At 34.1% G+C, this 18,214-nt stretch overlaps 3 protein-coding genes across 4 annotated transcripts; all 3 read right to left on the bottom strand.

The window, feature by feature from the left end:
- Window positions 1–1,587: 1,587 nt before the first annotated feature.
- LOC111796244 (probable E3 ubiquitin-protein ligase RHB1A) lies at window positions 1,588–4,583 on the bottom strand. Of its 2 annotated transcripts, XM_023679006.1 has the most exons (5): window positions 4,100–4,583; window positions 3,485–3,634; window positions 2,493–2,925; window positions 2,184–2,293; window positions 1,628–2,066 (listed from the first exon to the last, which is right to left on the bottom strand). In XM_023679006.1, the coding sequence occupies exons 2-5, from the start codon at window positions 3,548–3,550 to the stop codon at window positions 2,037–2,039; spliced, it is 639 nt and encodes a 212-aa protein (XP_023534774.1). In that variant the 5' UTR covers window positions 3,551–3,634; window positions 4,100–4,583; the 3' UTR covers window positions 1,628–2,036. The 2 variants fall into 2 exon arrangements, with proteins under 2 accessions (XP_023534775.1, XP_023534774.1); XM_023679007.1 differs by lacking the exon at window positions 4,100–4,583 and having other exon boundaries at window positions 1,588–2,066; window positions 3,485–3,605.
- Window positions 4,584–5,521: 938 nt separating this feature from the next.
- LOC111796243 (beta-adaptin-like protein B) lies at window positions 5,522–12,730 on the bottom strand. The gene is made up of 15 exons (XM_023679005.1): window positions 12,539–12,730; window positions 11,576–11,773; window positions 11,073–11,186; window positions 10,591–10,841; window positions 9,884–10,019; window positions 9,596–9,775; window positions 9,342–9,434; window positions 9,033–9,244; window positions 8,873–8,936; window positions 8,604–8,783; window positions 7,982–8,074; window positions 7,277–7,686; window positions 6,817–7,006; window positions 6,542–6,745; window positions 5,522–6,166 (listed from the first exon to the last, which is right to left on the bottom strand). The coding sequence occupies exons 1-15, from the start codon at window positions 12,623–12,625 to the stop codon at window positions 5,867–5,869; spliced, it is 2,712 nt and encodes a 903-aa protein (XP_023534773.1). The 5' UTR covers window positions 12,626–12,730; the 3' UTR covers window positions 5,522–5,866.
- Window positions 12,731–15,712: 2,982 nt separating this feature from the next.
- On the bottom strand, window positions 15,713–16,447 carry LOC111795788 (putative zinc finger protein CONSTANS-LIKE 11; the record flags this gene model as incomplete). The annotated part of the gene is given in 4 exon segments (XM_023678371.1): window positions 15,713–15,802; window positions 15,878–16,006; window positions 16,099–16,284; window positions 16,358–16,447. Coding segments are annotated over 4 exon segments (471 nt in total), but the record flags the coding sequence as incomplete, so codon positions are not given.
- Between the last annotated feature and the right edge of the window lie 1,767 nt (window positions 16,448–18,214).

Genomic DNA, 18,214 nt, shown 5'->3' on the forward strand with positions numbered 1-18,214 from the left:
TTTATTTAATTTATCTTATAAAATCATTTTGTATTTTTTTTTTCTTCAAAAAAACCATTTTAGAATTTCTTTTTTGAAGGATAGAGCAAAATTTTATATGTGGTCACAATCTAAAAAATAAATAAATGTAGACCCATGTGGAGATATTAAAATCTTATCATAGTTCCGAAATTTTATAAATTTCATATGGTTTCGATTAATATAAATTAATATTAATCTCTCCATTTAAATATATAAATCTATAACTCAATTAAAGGTAAATAAATGGTTAGATCTCTCAATTTTTACCATTGGATTTTTACCATAAGTACATAGTTTTATTTCCCTAAAAAAAAAAGTTGCTAGCTTCTCGCTCATAACTTTTTATATTTTCAACAAAGGAAAAAGTAATTGTTATTTAGTTAAAAAGTAAATTATCATCTAACTATTTTTTTTCTTAAATTACATGATTGCTTTTTAGGCTGTCAACCGTAATTGATATTTACTTTTGACTAAAAAGTCAAAAGATTCGAAAATCCCTACTTCAAATATTATTGAATTAATTAAAAAAATTATAAATTCTAAAAAAATTAAGAAAATAATAAAAATTTAAATTATCCTAAAAATGTTTTAAGTTTTACAAAAATAAAGAAAAAATTAAACAAACTCATAAAAATAAATAAAAATAAGTGTGAATTAAATAACTTGTGAGACCATCACTCAATATTATAACAAAAATGACCAATTCAATCCTCGCAAAATTATCAACATTCAAAATTGAAACTAAATTATTTACCAATTACCAAATAATAATAATAATAATAATAATAATAATAATAATAATAATAATAAAAGAATTAAAGAAAGCATTGGGAATTTGCCATTATTATAGAAAAATAAAATCATATTAATGGATAAGGAAGATTTGTCAGACCATAGGGGAGACATGTTCATGAACGGAGACAACAACATAATTAATTTTTAATATTCCCACTTTCCTTTTATTTTATTTTATTTATTTTATTGCTGTGAACGACCAATCACAGCCGTCTGATTGGAGATCATTATTTCAAACTTATCTAATTATGTTTATGAAATGTTGATGATTCCATTCATACCTTCACAATTTTTGGATTAAGAAAATAAGCATTTTCGAATTAAAAAATATATGGGACAGTAATATTTTAAGATTCACAGATTCCAAGTATATTCTCAAAAGCTCTTAAAACCAATCCAATTTCGACCATAGTTTATCCAACACGTCACGTAGTATGCTTGAAATTAAAGCATAACTAAGGCGTCATGTTCACTCCAAGCTTAATATAATTATATTATTAGCCCAATTATTTCATTCATATTAGCACATCCATAAATATTCCATCAATAGCTTGAATGTATCGATATCAACAGACACAACTAATTGTTTATTATTGATATTACAATATTTCTGTATGCGTATTCCTAATCATCATTCAATGTCGTTAACAATAAGAACTACATAGAATTAATAAATAAACACAAACATCTAAACTAACCTATTTTCAAATCGTTATCAAAGCATATTGTTAGGGTATTTTGAGAAATTAGAAGAACAAAAGAGGAATCAAGATTGAAATACGATGTATAAACATTGCATCAACGACCCAGATTCGTTTACGAGAAAATGATGAAGTACTCTTCTTTTTTCTTCATTTTAATTCCATTTATGACAATCATAACCTCTAATAAATGGAAGTAAAATGAAAAAAAAAAACAAGCTCAGGTATACTATATTGCACAAACTGTATTTACATTCTCCCACTACTCCCACCCAAAATAAAAAAGAAACAAAAGAAAGAAGAATCATTCTCCCAATTTTCCCCACATTCTATGTTCAGAGAACAAATTCACAGAGAAAATGCAACGGGAATGAGCAATTCATTAAGTAAAAAGAAAAGGGAAAGCAACTAAAAGAAACCTGAAGCTGCCAGCTGAAGCAAAATCACAAGAACTTCATAATCTATACTTTCAACTTTACTTCAATCTGAGAAAACACTTGGCTGACTTTCTTGTTGTTACTAATCAATTGGAGGGCTAAAAACCATTTCCTGCATTTCAGGGGGAGATGATTAGGAGAGGGAAAAAAAAAATTCTTCTTAAAGCGTTATGAACTAATGAGTATGAGTGACAAACGATAAACCATAAACTGAGAGCCTGAGACACACCTGATCACACACAGGACAGATATCACTTCTTTCCATCCATTCCAGAATGCATGCGAGATGAAAATGATGCTCGCATTTTGTCGTGAGTTTTGGATTCTCCCCATCATATTCTGCATAAAACAATGGAAAGTGATGAATTGAAAGGGAAAGGAACTGTGCAGCCATTGAGAAAGCGATAACCTGGTGACTTGTTAGCTCAAGCAACTAAAATGTCAAACATTAGCTATAGAGATGAGGGGTTTGAAACAAAAATCCACGGTTTGGTGAGTTGGTAATGTGCAGCTTAACTAAGGTTTAGCAAAACTTCACCTTCCAAACAGATGGGACAAACATCCTCCTCTTCCACAGGTATGACCACAGATTCTACACCCTTTGAGAGTCCAATTTCAGATTCCTTTAACGTGTCCACCTCAAAATCTGTATGTTTCTTGCAGTCTGATTCATCGATGGCATCACATTTGGCTGAAGTTTCCCGTGTGTTTATGCATGCTGTTTCTTGAATTACATCAGTATTTGGGGTCTGAGCTGTAGCTTCATTCTTATTGCTGACGATTTCTTGAGCCGCAGGAGGAGTATGTGGATGTGTTAAAACAACATCATATGGGATAGGCAATGGGGGTGATCTATAAGTGTCTGGAATTGATGTGTCCAGATTTGTATCAACCAAAATCCCCGTTGGAAATGCTGGGGTAGCACTAAGTGGAGATGACAAGGGAACATGCTCCTCCGATGCTCTTGGGTACTGCAGCAAAAGTTCAAAACTTAGATTTAAGTAAATTGAGATTTGAGCAAGGAAGTTGATGATGGGAAGAAAATTCTTTCCACCATCATGTTAACAGTTGAGCATAAAGTTCAATCAGCTCCAAGAATAACTAACAGAAATGGCAGTCTTGAGTGTATGGAACGTTTCTCATATTCACGATTTACTCGCGGTGTAGCATACAAGCATCTCCTATGATCACAAGCAATCTAAGTTGATACATGCTAAGGCAGAAGACTTTTTTGGAAAACACAATGATGCTGAATTAACCAAAAGGTACTTGAATAAAGAAACTTCGTCAAAAAGATCACTCTCGCACTCCAACCAGTTTCAGATTGGCGCCGCCAACGATGAAAATTACGTTAATTATCTCATAGGCTATATCGGAATACCTACAACTATATGCAATTAGACATGTTGACAATGATAATAAATAAATGAACGAACACTAAACAATGGCTGCATAGTTTTTGCTAACAAAGAAAGAATTTGATTGATAAAAATATGACAATAAACATCAAATGAAAAATTCAATACTGACATAATAGTAGCCTGGTGTAATATTTGATTCTGTTCCTCTTGAGGAACAACAGCAGCAACCTCCCATTTCAGTTTTCTTTTCTACACAACACGCCAAAAATCCATCGGAACTAGTTGCAATATGCCCTCAAAATTTTAGAGAATGTTAACCCTGTTAAAGACAACATGCTCAAATCAATTTAACTGCATTAGAAGCTATGCCAAAGTTCGCTAGTGAATATGATATCAAATAAAATTACATAATATGATGTGAGAATCATAGATCAACAAAGCTAGCAGCAAATATGATGTAATAATCATGTAAGTGGCAAAAGAGGAACGAAGTAATCCTAAAGAACCAGTATAGACAGACCGGAGTCAATGCAATCAAGAACTCAATCAATAACACGATAACATCAAAGTAACAAGAAGCCGAAAAATTCGGATTCTCTAGCAAAAACTGATAAAATAAACATCAAAGTTAACCTACAGAAAATCCAAAAATTACCTCAGCTACACAGAACCAATAAGAACAACCAAAAATAAAAACGCACAACTCGAGGTTCTGATCAAGCAGCGATAATCAGAATCAATTCGAAAGCAAAAGAGATACATAGTCCAGGAACTAGAATCTTACCGTTTCACGCCGAGAACTCGATCGATTCGTAAGAATCGAAAAAAGCGATTGAGAATTCAATTCAAATGGAACAAAAGGGAGACACAGGATGTGTACTCCTTTTCAAAGCCCTCTTCTTCCCCTTCAGACTATGGCAGGAAAGCAGAGAAGGCCAAGAAAGCTTCCCTCTCTTTTTTCTTTCTCTGTAGAGAGAGAAAGAATGGTTGGTTTGGTTTCGTGCGCGAGTACGACTTTCCACTGAGTATAAAGGTCAGGAAGAATCAAAANAAAAAAAAAAAAAAAAAAAAAAAAAAAAAAAAAAAAAAAAAAGGGAAACGATTATAAATTGAAGAACAACGCTCTTCCTTCCCGGCGAAATATTGTTTGGATGAATGGAAACTGGAAATTTTCTCTCTAGGTTTCGCCGCCGAGTCGCCTGAAAGTTGAGCTTCTAACGGCCACCGCTGGAGGACGGAAAAACCAGCTCATACACGATAGGATAATTATAATGGAACGGAATGAACCGTGAAATCAATTTAAATATCTCCTACAAAACGTGTTTGGTTTAGGCCTATTTGTTTCCATTATTAATTATATTTTTTAATTCTAAAAATGAAAAAAAAAATTATAAAAAAAATATAATATTGTTGGTTGGATGAATTTTGGGACGTTTGATTTGACTAAGAATGGTCAAATCCAAGTAATTTAGGGAATTTCAGTCCACTAATAGTATGATTTTGTGATATTTTTGAGTTATATTAAATTAGTTTGAACTTATTATTATAAATTAATCGACTATAAATGGTGTCATCCATTAAAGATTCTACTTATCTTAATATTAAATTTTTTATGTTTATTTCTTTTAATTAAAAAATGCGTTGATGGGTCGGGAATTATACATACTCTTTTATAATTCTCAATTTTTTATCTCAACGCGCGTAAATGAGATTCTTGAGATAAGTTAATTTTAAAATAGAAATTTTTATTAAAGCTATTAAGCTAGACATGGACTATTTCTAAGATTCCACGCTAAATGGCTTTCACCTCAAGTAATGCCTCGAGTCTTAATGAAGCATGTGTATTACAATTAGACTTCTAAAGGAAACAACTAAGGCTTAAGCTTTGTATTAATATATAGGTTAAATTATGTCTAATTTTCCTTTTTTATTTGGTTTAAGAATGGACAGATACAAAATTTAATTTTATGTTTAATAGATCAACCAATTTTAGAAAATTTAGCTAAAACACTTTTAACTTTTAAAAATAATATAAACTAAAATTATAATTTAATCTAATAAATATATATATATATATATATAATATTAATGAGATAACAAAATGATAATTCTTGATAGGAAACCTAAAAGCAAAAGACCATTAATGAAACTTTTAGTTCAAAGTCCATTAAAATATGGAGAAGCTGATGAGGAATACAACGCAAAGGGAACTTGAACTACATGATTTTGAATTGCACGCAAAAAAGTGTCCAGATAGAACTACATCTTGTTTAAACTATTTCACTAACTTCCAATATTTGCAGCAACAGTATCCTCTTGGAAAAGTTCATAAAATTACACTTCCTTGTAAAAACAGGCTCATGAATCTGAATCTGGGGGAAAATAATGAGACAACCAACCGTCTAGGCAGAGCTAGAATTCAATCTAAGTCCAAGGGGGGGAAAGGAGAATACAGAAAGGCCAGGTAGAGGAGATACCCAGCATGGATTTACAAGTACTAGCAAAAAAAAAAATCAGGGGTTGGGAAAGAACAAGAAAAGCACAGTTTAAATCATTCCTTGAGCAGGGTCTCCAAAGCTTCAAAAAAGAGTGGTGCCATGTCAATATTTGGAGTTTTGACAGCGCATTTCAGTCCGGGGCTTCCGATCACCGTAGTCAGTTCGACCAAGAACGGGATTCCTCTGGGAATTTTAGTAGAGAAGTAGAAAACGTCCTGGTTTGCGTGTTTCCTTTTGGCAATGAAGAACATGTTTGTAGCAGCGAGTCGTTCCAGAACAGCCTCGACATTGGTTATAAAAAGGGCAGGGAAGTCTTTAGAAACTTCATTTGAATCTGGGAGGGACCTCCAAGTCTACAATGGAGAGATGATAAATGCCACAATTAAGACTAAACTGCTAATGGACGTTTAAATAAGTTCTTACATTATTAGTCGAGAGTTACATGTTTTTCCTATGAGATCATCCGTTTAATTTCTCCCTCTCATTGTTTGCTCTTAATCTACTTAATAGAAGTTTGAAGTTAAATCTTTTAAAAAAAAATGTTAAACTTCATTTCTACTAAAACATGTGCTGTCTTTTACTCATTGTAGTGGTTGTCCCTCTTACGTGTGCATTCTATGTTAAGAGACTCCCTCAACGATTAAGCAAAGCAAGAAATGACTAACAATGCGAACGGAAAAAAGGAAGCAGCTAGAATCAAAGGAAATTGTAATAACTATCAATTTTACCTCAAGAAAGTTTGCACGTTCCATCCTCCCATCATCGGTGAAGAAAATGTGCATTGAGATTTTATCATTGAAGTACCACACTGGCTGCTGATTGTTCTTCACAGCTACCTGCAAAAGTGAGCTTGGGGGACCTTGCGACAGATTTTGGAACACAACCATAGGCAGGAGAGTACTTGCACTTGACCCAGGTTGCACTGGTGGAACCTATAGATATTGAGATGAGAAGTTAATTTCATCCACGGATAATCAATTCCACACTGAATTTACAAATCTACCTGTAAGGCTCCTGCAGCTGCGAGACCAAAGGTATTCTTGTTAAACTGGATCATGAACCCATCCAGTGGAATCTGTGTATTGTTCTCGAACAACAAATGGTAAAATATTTGACCGTCCTGTCGTGTGAGCTGTGCACTGATTTGTAAGCCTTGACCAGCTGATGCCGGTAGCAGAATAGGCAATGGAGGGCTGCAGGCCAGAAAACACATTAAGTGCCAGTAACAGAAAGCTCATAAGGTAATACATTTGTCATGCTCACACAATTATTCCATGAAATTGCTCATCCCTATCATCAGAACCCTTTGAAGGGCACAACTTTACAATCTAGCAATATTTATTCTCACTAGAAGTATTTCAAGTATTGCAAAAAAATTCTTAGATCGAGAAGGTTGCAGAGAACCCATGATAAATGATATGACTGCATAAGCAGCAGACAAGAAAGTATTAGTTCACACTTACCCAGCAGGAGTAGTAGGCTCATCAACAGGGACAATAGCACTGTTATCGAGTCCAATCAGGTCACCAAGTAAATCTGGAACAGAAGGTGGAGGTGAAGAAGAGGCTGGGCCAGGGACTGGTTTCTTTGATACTGAATAAGGTGCATCTGAAGAAGTTGGAGGCGATGCACTGCCACCAGCAGCAGCTTGGGCAGAAGGCTCTGAATACCCTGCATCACTTCCTTCAGGAAAATCTTCATCATCAGTTTTCTGAGTAGTCTTCGCACGGGTCACAAATGCTTCAGGAGGCTTATGATATACAGAGGATAAAGTGGCAACATTGGCAAGCAGCTCATCTAGGAGCGAGGAATCAAGCAGATTTGAATCATCACCAATTACAGGCTTCTCAGCAAGAACCACATCCTTAGCTGCCTGCAAGATAGGAAGTACTGGAAAACTGAGATACATGTACACAGCTATCAAGAGTGAGATGGGGTTTGTGGTTTGGTGTTAATTATAAAACATTCTTTAAAAAAAAAAAAAATTAATAAATAAATAAAAACAAAAAAAAAACAATCATAACATATATTTGGTTTTCTCACATCAAACTAAGCCTATGATTCTCAAAATGCAATAGTTTATTATCAACTATACAGTCTACATTGAATTTTAGGACGACAATGAAGGTGGAAAAAAAAAAGAAAAAACTGATTAGCAAAAAGAAAACCTCTGGATCAGTTGATAGGAGTCGCCAATAGATATATGCACGGTCCCGCAAATCAGGATTGTCGGTCTCCACAGTAGCATTGTTCAAAACAGCCTGTAAATGGACATGAAGTAAATGTTTATTGGGTAGCCATCTAAAGACCAACACAATGTACTAGACAGTTCAAAGTTTTTCTTTTATCAGAGAAAATTGAACATGGTTCTTGCTCAAACTGACAATGAAATAATTACTATGCAATACAGGGATATCAAAGAGCCATCTGATATTGAAATTCCTATAAAGAAAAAAAAAATCGATTACCACGAGAAGTAATGATTACAAAAAGAAGATCCATCTTAATGGGACTCTTTATGAGTTCCTTGGTAATAGTAACTATTATAAAGATTTTAAAGATTTCTTTACATAAAAATGTATTTAAAATAATATGCACAACTAATTATCTGATTGTTCTGATTTCAGACAGGTTCTTTAACGTCTGCAAATACAGATAATGCTGGAGGCAATTACTCCTAGTCACAGGGAATGTGGAAAAAATACTCAATCCAGATCATACCAAAATAAAACGTCCCCTTATTTCACAAATAGATTTGGCAATTGAAAACTATGCTTGTAGAGAAATGACCTGAATCATCTGCTGGGGTCCCTCAGTTGGCTTCTTAAGAAAAAGTTTGACAGTTGCAGTCAGCAACTGTAGCTGGACTTGTGCAGGCTCCTCGGGGAAATTCTCCAAGAAGCTTTCAAGAAGTTCATCTGCATTGTCAATTCTCTCTGCATATTCTCCGATAATCCAGATCATTGATGCCTTGAGGCAGGGAGGCAAACATAAAATATAAGAGTAACTTCAAGAGATTGAACCACTTGTGCTATGAACATATAATGACAAACTATTACCTTGGCTTCTGGCTCATCCAACGTGTCTAAGCTTTCACAGAGTGTAGCAATGATGGACTCATAACTGTAAACAGAACAGGGATTCACATGAAGTCAGAATGATGAAGCAATCATTCAATCAGTTGAATATCAAATTGAAGGAACAAAAAGGATTTCTTACGTGTTTGGATATCTTCTAAAAATATCCTTGATGACTATGATAGCCTCTTGAACCACATAGTTCACTTTAATTTTGATCAGCTCGAGCAACACGCTTATGCATCGTTCAGCAGCTCTCTCTAGCTTGATTGCACACCTACCAATGGCACGGACAGCCTTTCTTACAAAATCTACATCTACTTCAGTGGCATACTCTTTGAACTCCAGCAGGACCTGAAAAATTACAATCCAAAGGGTTTGCATTTATAGTATGTCCTAGAAAATTAATAGACCCATTTAGGAATCGATAATACCGATGAAGATTGTGTACCTGGTCTATGTTTCGGTCAGATGCAAGCTTAATCATGATCTCTAACTTCTCCATTTTTACATAGATCGGATCATTGTACTTACAGAAGAAAACCTACACAGTGGATAGAAACCAAAAAGAAGAAAAAAGTGGTAGTAGTAGTAAGCTTATATAAAACAGGCGGTACTTGTCTTCCTGTTTATTTACATGCATCTTTATTAAAAATCACAAGCTACCCTCGTGTGTTCATGTTACAAAAATTATCATCAGCTTACCTTAATTTCATGTGCAAGAATAGTAGGTCGTTTCTGTACTATAAGGTTAATATTTCGCAAAGCAACGTATTGTATTTCAGGTTCTGCTGAGAGCAAAGTTACAAGAGGAGGAGCCATCTTTTTGCAAAGATTTCGAACTACATCAGTGCTACTGATAAGTTCCATTTGTTGAAGAATCATCTATCAATAAGGGTGAAATAGGAAAAGGTTAGTAGAAATATCTTGGATTTCTCAAAACCACCAGCATATATATGGTGGATAAAATCAATTACTTGATAGAATATTAACCTTCACAGCTGACAAAACAACTGCACAATTAGCATGCTGTAGCCGTGGAGTAACTCTCTCCACTATATTTTCTGCTTCACGAGCATCCTCTGCTTTGTATCTAGAAAGTGCATCCAGAATAAAAACTTGACCCCACCTGAAGAAAAACCAGGGTACAGAAATTTTTGTCAGCCAAAAAAATGTACAATTGAAGTAGAGAAAATAGCAGGAAAATTAAAAACTACCATGTGGACAAAACTTCAACTAATTAATAACAAACTTCTAGATGTTCTCCGTGAAAAATGCAGGAGCAGAACGATAACAACATTACTTCCCCCACACAGCCTCCATGACTAGATGTGGGCAATGTATCCAGACACTAAATGATGTTTTTAGTGCATCTATGCACCTAGCTTACTTCAACAATTTTCGAATTTTCCACTTTATAATTTATCGAATGCTAATGTATGTGTAGGTTGAATGGCACCACTATATTACATTTTAGAACCAAGATAACCAATTACTATCAGTCGTGGGTAATTTGGTGAAATTTTTTTTTGAAGAGCTTGATTTTCTTATACTACATCAATACAGGATCAGTTGCAAAAGTAATAAGGAGAAAAAGAAAATGAAAAATAACCTTGAACAATTATCTTCTTATTTGATGTCATTCACATAAAGTATTCACAAAGTTCTTATACTTTGAAAAAAGCAAATGCAGCACTTACTCAGTACACTCATTCAAAGCTGTGAGAAGTTTTGACAGCGTGTGACTTGTAATCTCAAATATGGGTCTGCTACTATTCTCCTGTATCTCAGTAAGAGCAGCCACAGCATTTGCAACAACCATTGGATTATTGTCTGATATTAAATCTTTGAGAGAATCCAGAAAGCCTCTGTCTTCAACTAACTCAGCATTTATATCAAAAAGTTTGGCTACACAAATGGCAGCTGTCTTGCGGACATAAGGGTCGTCATCCTGTCAACACATTAAAAACCAAGAGATTAGATAACTGAGTCTAGTTCAGAACACAACAATAACAAGTCCCTCCTCCTAACAAAGCATTCAAAGTAAGGAAGAGAGAATTTGTCAAGAAATCAAGCAATGGCCGCACATTATTAAACAGAATCAACTGCTGAATTTTAATAGCAATAAAAAATAAATAAATAAATAAAATAAAATTAAAAGAAGCACCGTAAGAAAAACAACCTTAAGGCATCTCTGAAGGGGATCACACAAGTATTCCGTAATTTTATCCACACGAATGCATCCCATTGTCCTTACGGCCAAAGCACGAATCAAAGGATTTGGATCTTGTGAGTCCTGCAAAAGTATGCATTAGAAAAATTACTTCTAAAATTCCCTTAACAACACAAAAAAGTTAGATACATTATCTTTCATTACCTATCAGATCTCATATTTTGAAAAATAAAATAGAGTCAAAATATAAATAGAGCAGATTAAGTTCTATATCCATTTGTCTTTGTATGCAGATTGGGGTCAATTCATATGGAACTTTTTGGATGCTGGGTCCCTGTATTGTAGAGCTTCTACAGCCCACAATCACAAGAGACCATAAAATGGTACTATGTTTCTCCGCAATTCATATTTCCACAAGGCCATGGTAAATTACTTGACTTTGATGTCTAAACCAAAACTAAGGAAACTATTATTTGGTGAAAAGACTACAATAAGAGATTATGAGTACTTACCTTCACAAATGTGTTCACAGCAAGAATGGCTAGATCAGGCTGGCTTTTAGCATAATTAATTAGATACAAGTAAACCAGCTTTTTCAGTTCCAAATTCTCAGTCTGCATGCAGTTTACCACGTCTGTGAACAGTGATGATACATCCTTCCCGACAGTCATTGCAGCAATGACCTTTTTAACAGCATCTTTTCTCTTATCCTGCAAAACGTTTTAAAAGCTGAGATGCAAAGCTTAAACTAAAGAAACAAACCGTTTTTTTCTACTATCAAGATCCACTTAAAGAGGCGTGAAACTTCACAACAAGGGAAAACATATTACATAGCCATATGCATCAGCTTGATTCAAGCAATCCCTATATCCAACTTTTGGTCCTCAAGGTAAAACAGGCAAATCATATGATATGCCTGTTAAGCGTCAATTTTTAACCAGAAACAAGCATCAGCTCAATAAAAATAATATATTGAGCATATTTGATCATAAAGAACACTAAATTCGGAAATGAGTGGTGTAGGAGCTATATCAGAATGACCAACTATATATTGTCAGGTAAGTACGAAACATAACCAATACTCCCAGCTGAATTCAGACATTAAGTTTTAAGTATCCTCATTCTTCTTATCATCTTGGACTGTTTACAGTTGATCACAGTATCTAAACTATCATCGAGACATTTGACAAATTCATCTCGATATGTTTTTCCAATAACATAAATGACTCTTTAATAAGCAAACTGAGCGACATAATTCAAGGTACTCAGAACCTGGCTTCGACAACAAAGATAGCAAACCCCAAAACCCAACAGATCTACGAGTTGCCCATGACGATTAAAAAAAAAAAAGAGCACCTGAGCTAGCAATCATCTGGATTGATATAGATCGCGGGTCAAAAATGAAAATCTAGACATTGACTTAGCAATAGAAAATTGAAGAAATGAAGGGTAGAGAGAGAGGGGGAGAGAAATGCCTTGTACTGGGAATTAAGCTCCTCTTTGAGCTCGGGAATTTCACCCTTCTTAGTGGTGGAAAAATACTTGGAGTCGTGGCCGCTCATGTTTGTCTGTAAGATCCCGAATTTTCAGAGTCGAGCAAATCGACTAGACGAAGACGAAGGAGAAAGGGAAGGAAGGACCAAAGTTCGACGACGAGAAAAAGAATGCTATGCCTTCGACTTTTGTCTCGATTGCCAGATCCAGGCCGGTTTCTGAACCTCTTTCTGAACCGGTTTCTGAACCTCTTTCTGAACCTCTTTCTGAACCGGTTTCGAACCTCTTTAGATTCATTCTCGCCTATTTACTTATCACCCCCAATTTCTTTTTTCATTTTATTTTCACTCCTTAACTTTTTTTTTTTTTTAATCGAGTAATTATAAGTAAATAAATAAAATTATCGCCTTTAAAATAGTAATAAATATTTTATTAGTTCAATTATATTTAAATTGGTATTCCATTAAATTATTTTTGAATTCTGAGTACTTGTGATTTTAAAATGAAAAATTATATTAAAAAGATAAAAATTATAACAAATTGGTTGTAAAAATGATCATGGTCCAACTGTAATTTATGTACAAATTATTTCTTTATTAAAAATAAAAATAAATTAATTAATTATTAAGCTTTAAAATTGAAAGCCCGTGATGATTAGCCCATAAAAAGCACGTGAGCCCAAAACTTAAGATCATGGAGCCCATAACAAGCTTTTGTTAGTGCCAATCACCGATGCCGAAAACATATTGCATGATTGAGATATCTTAGTCCACATCAATAAGATTTAAGAGTTTTAACGGTGAATAATTGTATTAAAAACTTTAAACAAAACATGATGTGACACAGCAAAACTAAGACGAAGTTGTTTATTGAATCATATCATATTGTCGTTAAAATTATTTTAAGTCACGAGTTACAACTTTGGCACACCATACAATCAACGACATGATGATGTTCCAATATCAAAATTCAAGCCACCAAAGACTTTCCCATTCTTAAAAATGTGCACTAAGCTATGGGTATAAAAAATACGAAGCATCTCAGCCTTCGATTACAATTCTTTTAGTAACAAAAGAATACAAATACACGATCGATGAACTCAAGACCAACTTAAACCTAGTAGCAACCGACACAACACTTTAGAATCGAATATATAACAAAAAAGAAAAAAAAAAACTTCTCAAGTTTATAAGGATGGTTGTGTTGGATGATGAAAGTCCCACATCGACTAATTTAAGAAATGATCATGGGTTTATAAACAAATAATACTCTCTCCATTAATATGAGCTCTTTTAGGGAAGCCCAAATCAAAACCATGAGAACTTATGCTCAAGGTGGAGACCGTGCATTTGTCACATCATTTTCTCTCCCCCGTCACTATAATGTTTTATATTTAAATTTCCTCCACTTTTATATTTATTTATTTTTCATTCTATTCAAGTGTAAGATTTTTTTAAATTAAAATAAAAGCAAAATTTCCAGCTCAGCAATTGCAAACTTGACATTCAAGCTCTTTTCCCTTTAAAAAGGACACATAATTTAATTTAATTTAATTTATTTATTTGCCAAAGGGTATCTGATTTTTTTAAACAATAATTAGCTCTTTGAACGTATTTTTTTTTAAATTGGTATTGAATTAATTCCAAATTTGCTGTGTGAATAAGAACTTTTATTTTTAATTATTATTTTGTTTTAGGTTAATATTCTTGTTTGCTTCAATAAATAAAATATTATCTTCTAGGTTAATATAGTGTCATTTTCAAGCTTGAAGAGCATTAAGAATAAAATTTAATATATAATATAATGTTTGTCGGCCTGATGGAAAATGTTTATATTATAAAAAATAAACTTTATTAAGTGACCATCATCATCATTTCATCATCATTTCACCACTCGTGCAAATTCACTTATGATTCTGTTGAACAAAATAATTCATTGAGATCCCATACGATTGAAAAGATGAACAAAATATTTGTTTTAAGCGCATGGAAAAATCGTAAGATTAACAACGATACGAAATAGATCAAAACAAACATTATGTGGACTTGAATTGTTACAGTCATATGTACATAGTTGACAACTCGAAAGAATTTGTCAAACGGAGCATGAAGTTGAGAAAAACTTCATGATCCAAGTCGAGAAGGTTATACATAACAAAGCAATCATCTCGTATACTCTGAGTAGAGATAGTTATCACAAGACAATGACGTAGTTTTATGTAAACAAAAGCTGTTTTTTTATTCGTTCTTGACTGAAATCTTATGTGATGGTGGCTTTCTCCTTTTGTTGCTCAAATATAAACTAAAATTGTTACCATAAATATGCTTTTTCATTGTTTAATCTCGAGTTTAAATTTTTTAATTTTATGACAATTATTGAGAATCCAATTTTATTCTAAAAAATATTTTAAATGTTTTATTTTTTTTAATGTTTATAAAGTTTTTAGAATATTGATAAAGATAAGTTTCTATACAATTTACCGTTAAAAAATATATTTGTGTGTACATGACATCCATTAATACCACAAATCAAAGTTTAACGTGTAAATTATAGGATGATCGAGAGATAATTTCATATGAATGATGACATTCCATCGAAATACATAGTCACGTTTAACATGTATTTAGTAGTTTCATCCATGAATGAGTGTAAACACTTTTCATCCCACCAAACACTCTCTTGAAAGATCTAACACAATTCCAAACACAAAAAAAGGAAGAACTTTTTAGGATGTGAATCCCAATCCATTCCTTCTCTAACTTTCCCGGGAAACAAACACACCAATTTTAATTTTAAATTTAAAAAATCCACACGGAATATGAGTTTTAATTTGAAAAATGGCATTATTATTGAAATTCATGACTATTTACAAACCAAAACTCAGATATATAGTGTAATATTTTCATCCCTNAATGGGGATGGACAGAAAGTTGAAGTCTTTTTACAAGGAAGCTATTTACTACTTTCCTACCACTACCCCCACCTCTGTTCAATTATTATTATTTACTTATTTAGACAGAGTTGTGAATAAAGGGCCTTTTGGTCAAGTTCTTTTTTTCTTTTTTTTTTCTCCCTTCGCTGGAAGGGGAAAAGAAAAAGAAAAAGAAAAAATAAATAATATATATATATATATATATAATATATATTTCTTCATCTTCTTCTTCTCCTTCCAGGTGCGATCAAAATTCACAATACTGAAACTGCACTTGTCCGTACATTTCTTCCCCTGCATGCAACCGTTCCATCTGGCATTCAAACAATATATGAATTTTTTTCTCATTAAATAAATAAAATAAAAAAGAAAAAGAAGAGATTTTTACCCAGAATTCATCTTCGTCTTCTTCTCTGGTTGAAGAAGAAGGTTTGGAGCTGTCTCCAGGTTCGTCATTGCGAGCAAATCTGCCACGTATTCTGGGGCGGTTGTCGGCGAGTGTTTTCCGGCAAGCATACTGTTCAGTTCATCCCAAACTCCCCATTAATGCGGCATCCTCAAATCTCTGAAAACCGTTTTTGTTTTTGAATTCAGTTCTGCTATACTAACCTTGATCGTCTTGTTGAAATTCCTCTGCCTTCGTTTTGCTCTGTATTTCGAAATCCTCTCTTTTCTCTCCTCTGCACTGTACCGTCCCACTTTGAAATTCCCCTCTTCTAAGCTTCCGTTCTCCGATAATGGACTCGAGAACGACCCTTGCCCGCACCCTGTCCTCGACCGTCCCATGCTTGAATTCTGCCCCCATATTCAAACATTTACTACCAACCGTAAATGGGTTTCTCCCCAAAATATATATAACATGCCATACCTGTAAATCGCCGGTGCTGAAAACGCGACGGATTTGGGAGGAGAAAAACTCTGATTCTGAACAGGGGAGGGACTGATTGGGGAAATTTGGTGACACGGACTCCATTAAAAGAGACTCCATGCGACTTCTGTGGAGCAGGGATTTGTCGACGGTGGCGGCATTATTATTATTATGATCAGATGGGTCGAAACAGAGTGGGGGTTGGTTGAAACCCAGATGGGATTCTTCGTTTTTTACACCGAAATTTGAGAGATTTTGAAACCCATTTGGGGAAGAACAGGAATCTGGGATGAGAGCTAATTCCGGGATCGGAATGAGTTGATCGACGGAATTGGAGTTTGAATTGGAATTGGATTCATCGGCGGGGAGTGGGTTTTGATGTGGGTAATAAACGTGAAGATCAATGCCGTGATCGGAGAAATTAGGGGAACAAGATCCGGTTAAGAATTGGAAGTCTGCATCAGATGGGAAGACTAAATCAGAGGCGGAACAACGAAACAGAGAAGAAGAAGAAGAAGAAGAAGAAGAAGAAGAATCGCCATGAACGAACAGATCAGAAGACATGGAAATAAAGCTCTGGTTCTTGTTCTTGTTCTTGTTCTTGTTCTTGTTCTTGTCTTGTTCTTTCCCGTTTATGAAGTTCTTGAGAGTTCTAAACACAAAACAAAACAAAACAAAACAAAACCCAGAAAGAATTAGGGGATCTTTGCAGAGAATTGAGAGAAAATGGAAGGAGAAAGGAGGAAGGAGGAGGTATTTAAACCAACGGAGGAGACGCCATTTCTGCTGCTCACTTTGCAAAAATGCCATCAACTCATCATCAACCAACACTTTTATTTAATTATTTTTCCCCCCTTCAAATGCCCCAATTAAATTAATCCATAGTTGCGGGGTCGTTTTGTAAATTGAAAAGACGAATTAAAATTAGAATTTAGATTTAAATCTCATTCTAATTCTAGAACTAACTGAACTCAGCTTTTCTATTTTGACGGTTTCAATATCTTCTTTTACTTCCATAATCGCTTGGGCCTATCCTCACTGTTAATGGGCCGAGGCCCATACAAACATAAGATCGTAGATAAATTTGATTAGATGATAAAAATGGAAAAAATAAAAAAATAAATACAGTTACTGAAATGAAGCTTCCGGTCGTTAATTAATCAATATATTTAGAGATCAGCGAAGAATAAAAGTTGAGTTTAGGGTTTAGGGATTGGAAATAAACCCTAAACCCTAAACCCTAAATGAAATCTGAAGTCAAAATTTAGATTGAAAAGAATCAAGATTCAACTAACAAACCCACGAAGTCATGGGAGGAGTTAAATCTAAGCTTGAAAATTCACAAATCGAAAACACAAAATCAAGCAGAGTAAAATCAAATCAACTGTAATGCATCGATCTTCTAAATTAAGAAAAAAGAAACTAAAATCAACCCCTTCTATATTAGGAAACCCAACGCCCGAACCAACAATCTTCTTCAAGCAAGAATCCCAATATCTTGGATCAGAATTAAAGGAACAGAAAGGGAAAGAGAGGAGTAATTGATACGATTACTCCAAATGAATTGATCATTAGATATTGAGAAAGAAGGAACGTAATATGGAATAATACTTGGAAACCTTTCTGTATGAGTAAAAGACGAAACAGAGAACTCAAACATGAATGCACATCTCCAGATTATACCAATTGGATTAGAAACGGACAGAGAGATACGAAAACATTGCCCCACTCTTCTATCTCATCGCCTTATGCAAAAATCTAAATCTCATATGGCATAAGTTTCAATTTCTAATCTATTTGTTTGTGTTGATGTAGAAAGTGAGAGAGAGAATTGGAAATTGCAAGAAGAATGATCTA

The sequence above is a fragment of the Cucurbita pepo genome, chromosome LG05, assembly GCF_002806865.2.
Source record: "Cucurbita pepo subsp. pepo cultivar mu-cu-16 chromosome LG05, ASM280686v2, whole genome shotgun sequence".
Taxonomy (NCBI): domain Eukaryota; kingdom Viridiplantae; phylum Streptophyta; class Magnoliopsida; order Cucurbitales; family Cucurbitaceae; genus Cucurbita; species Cucurbita pepo.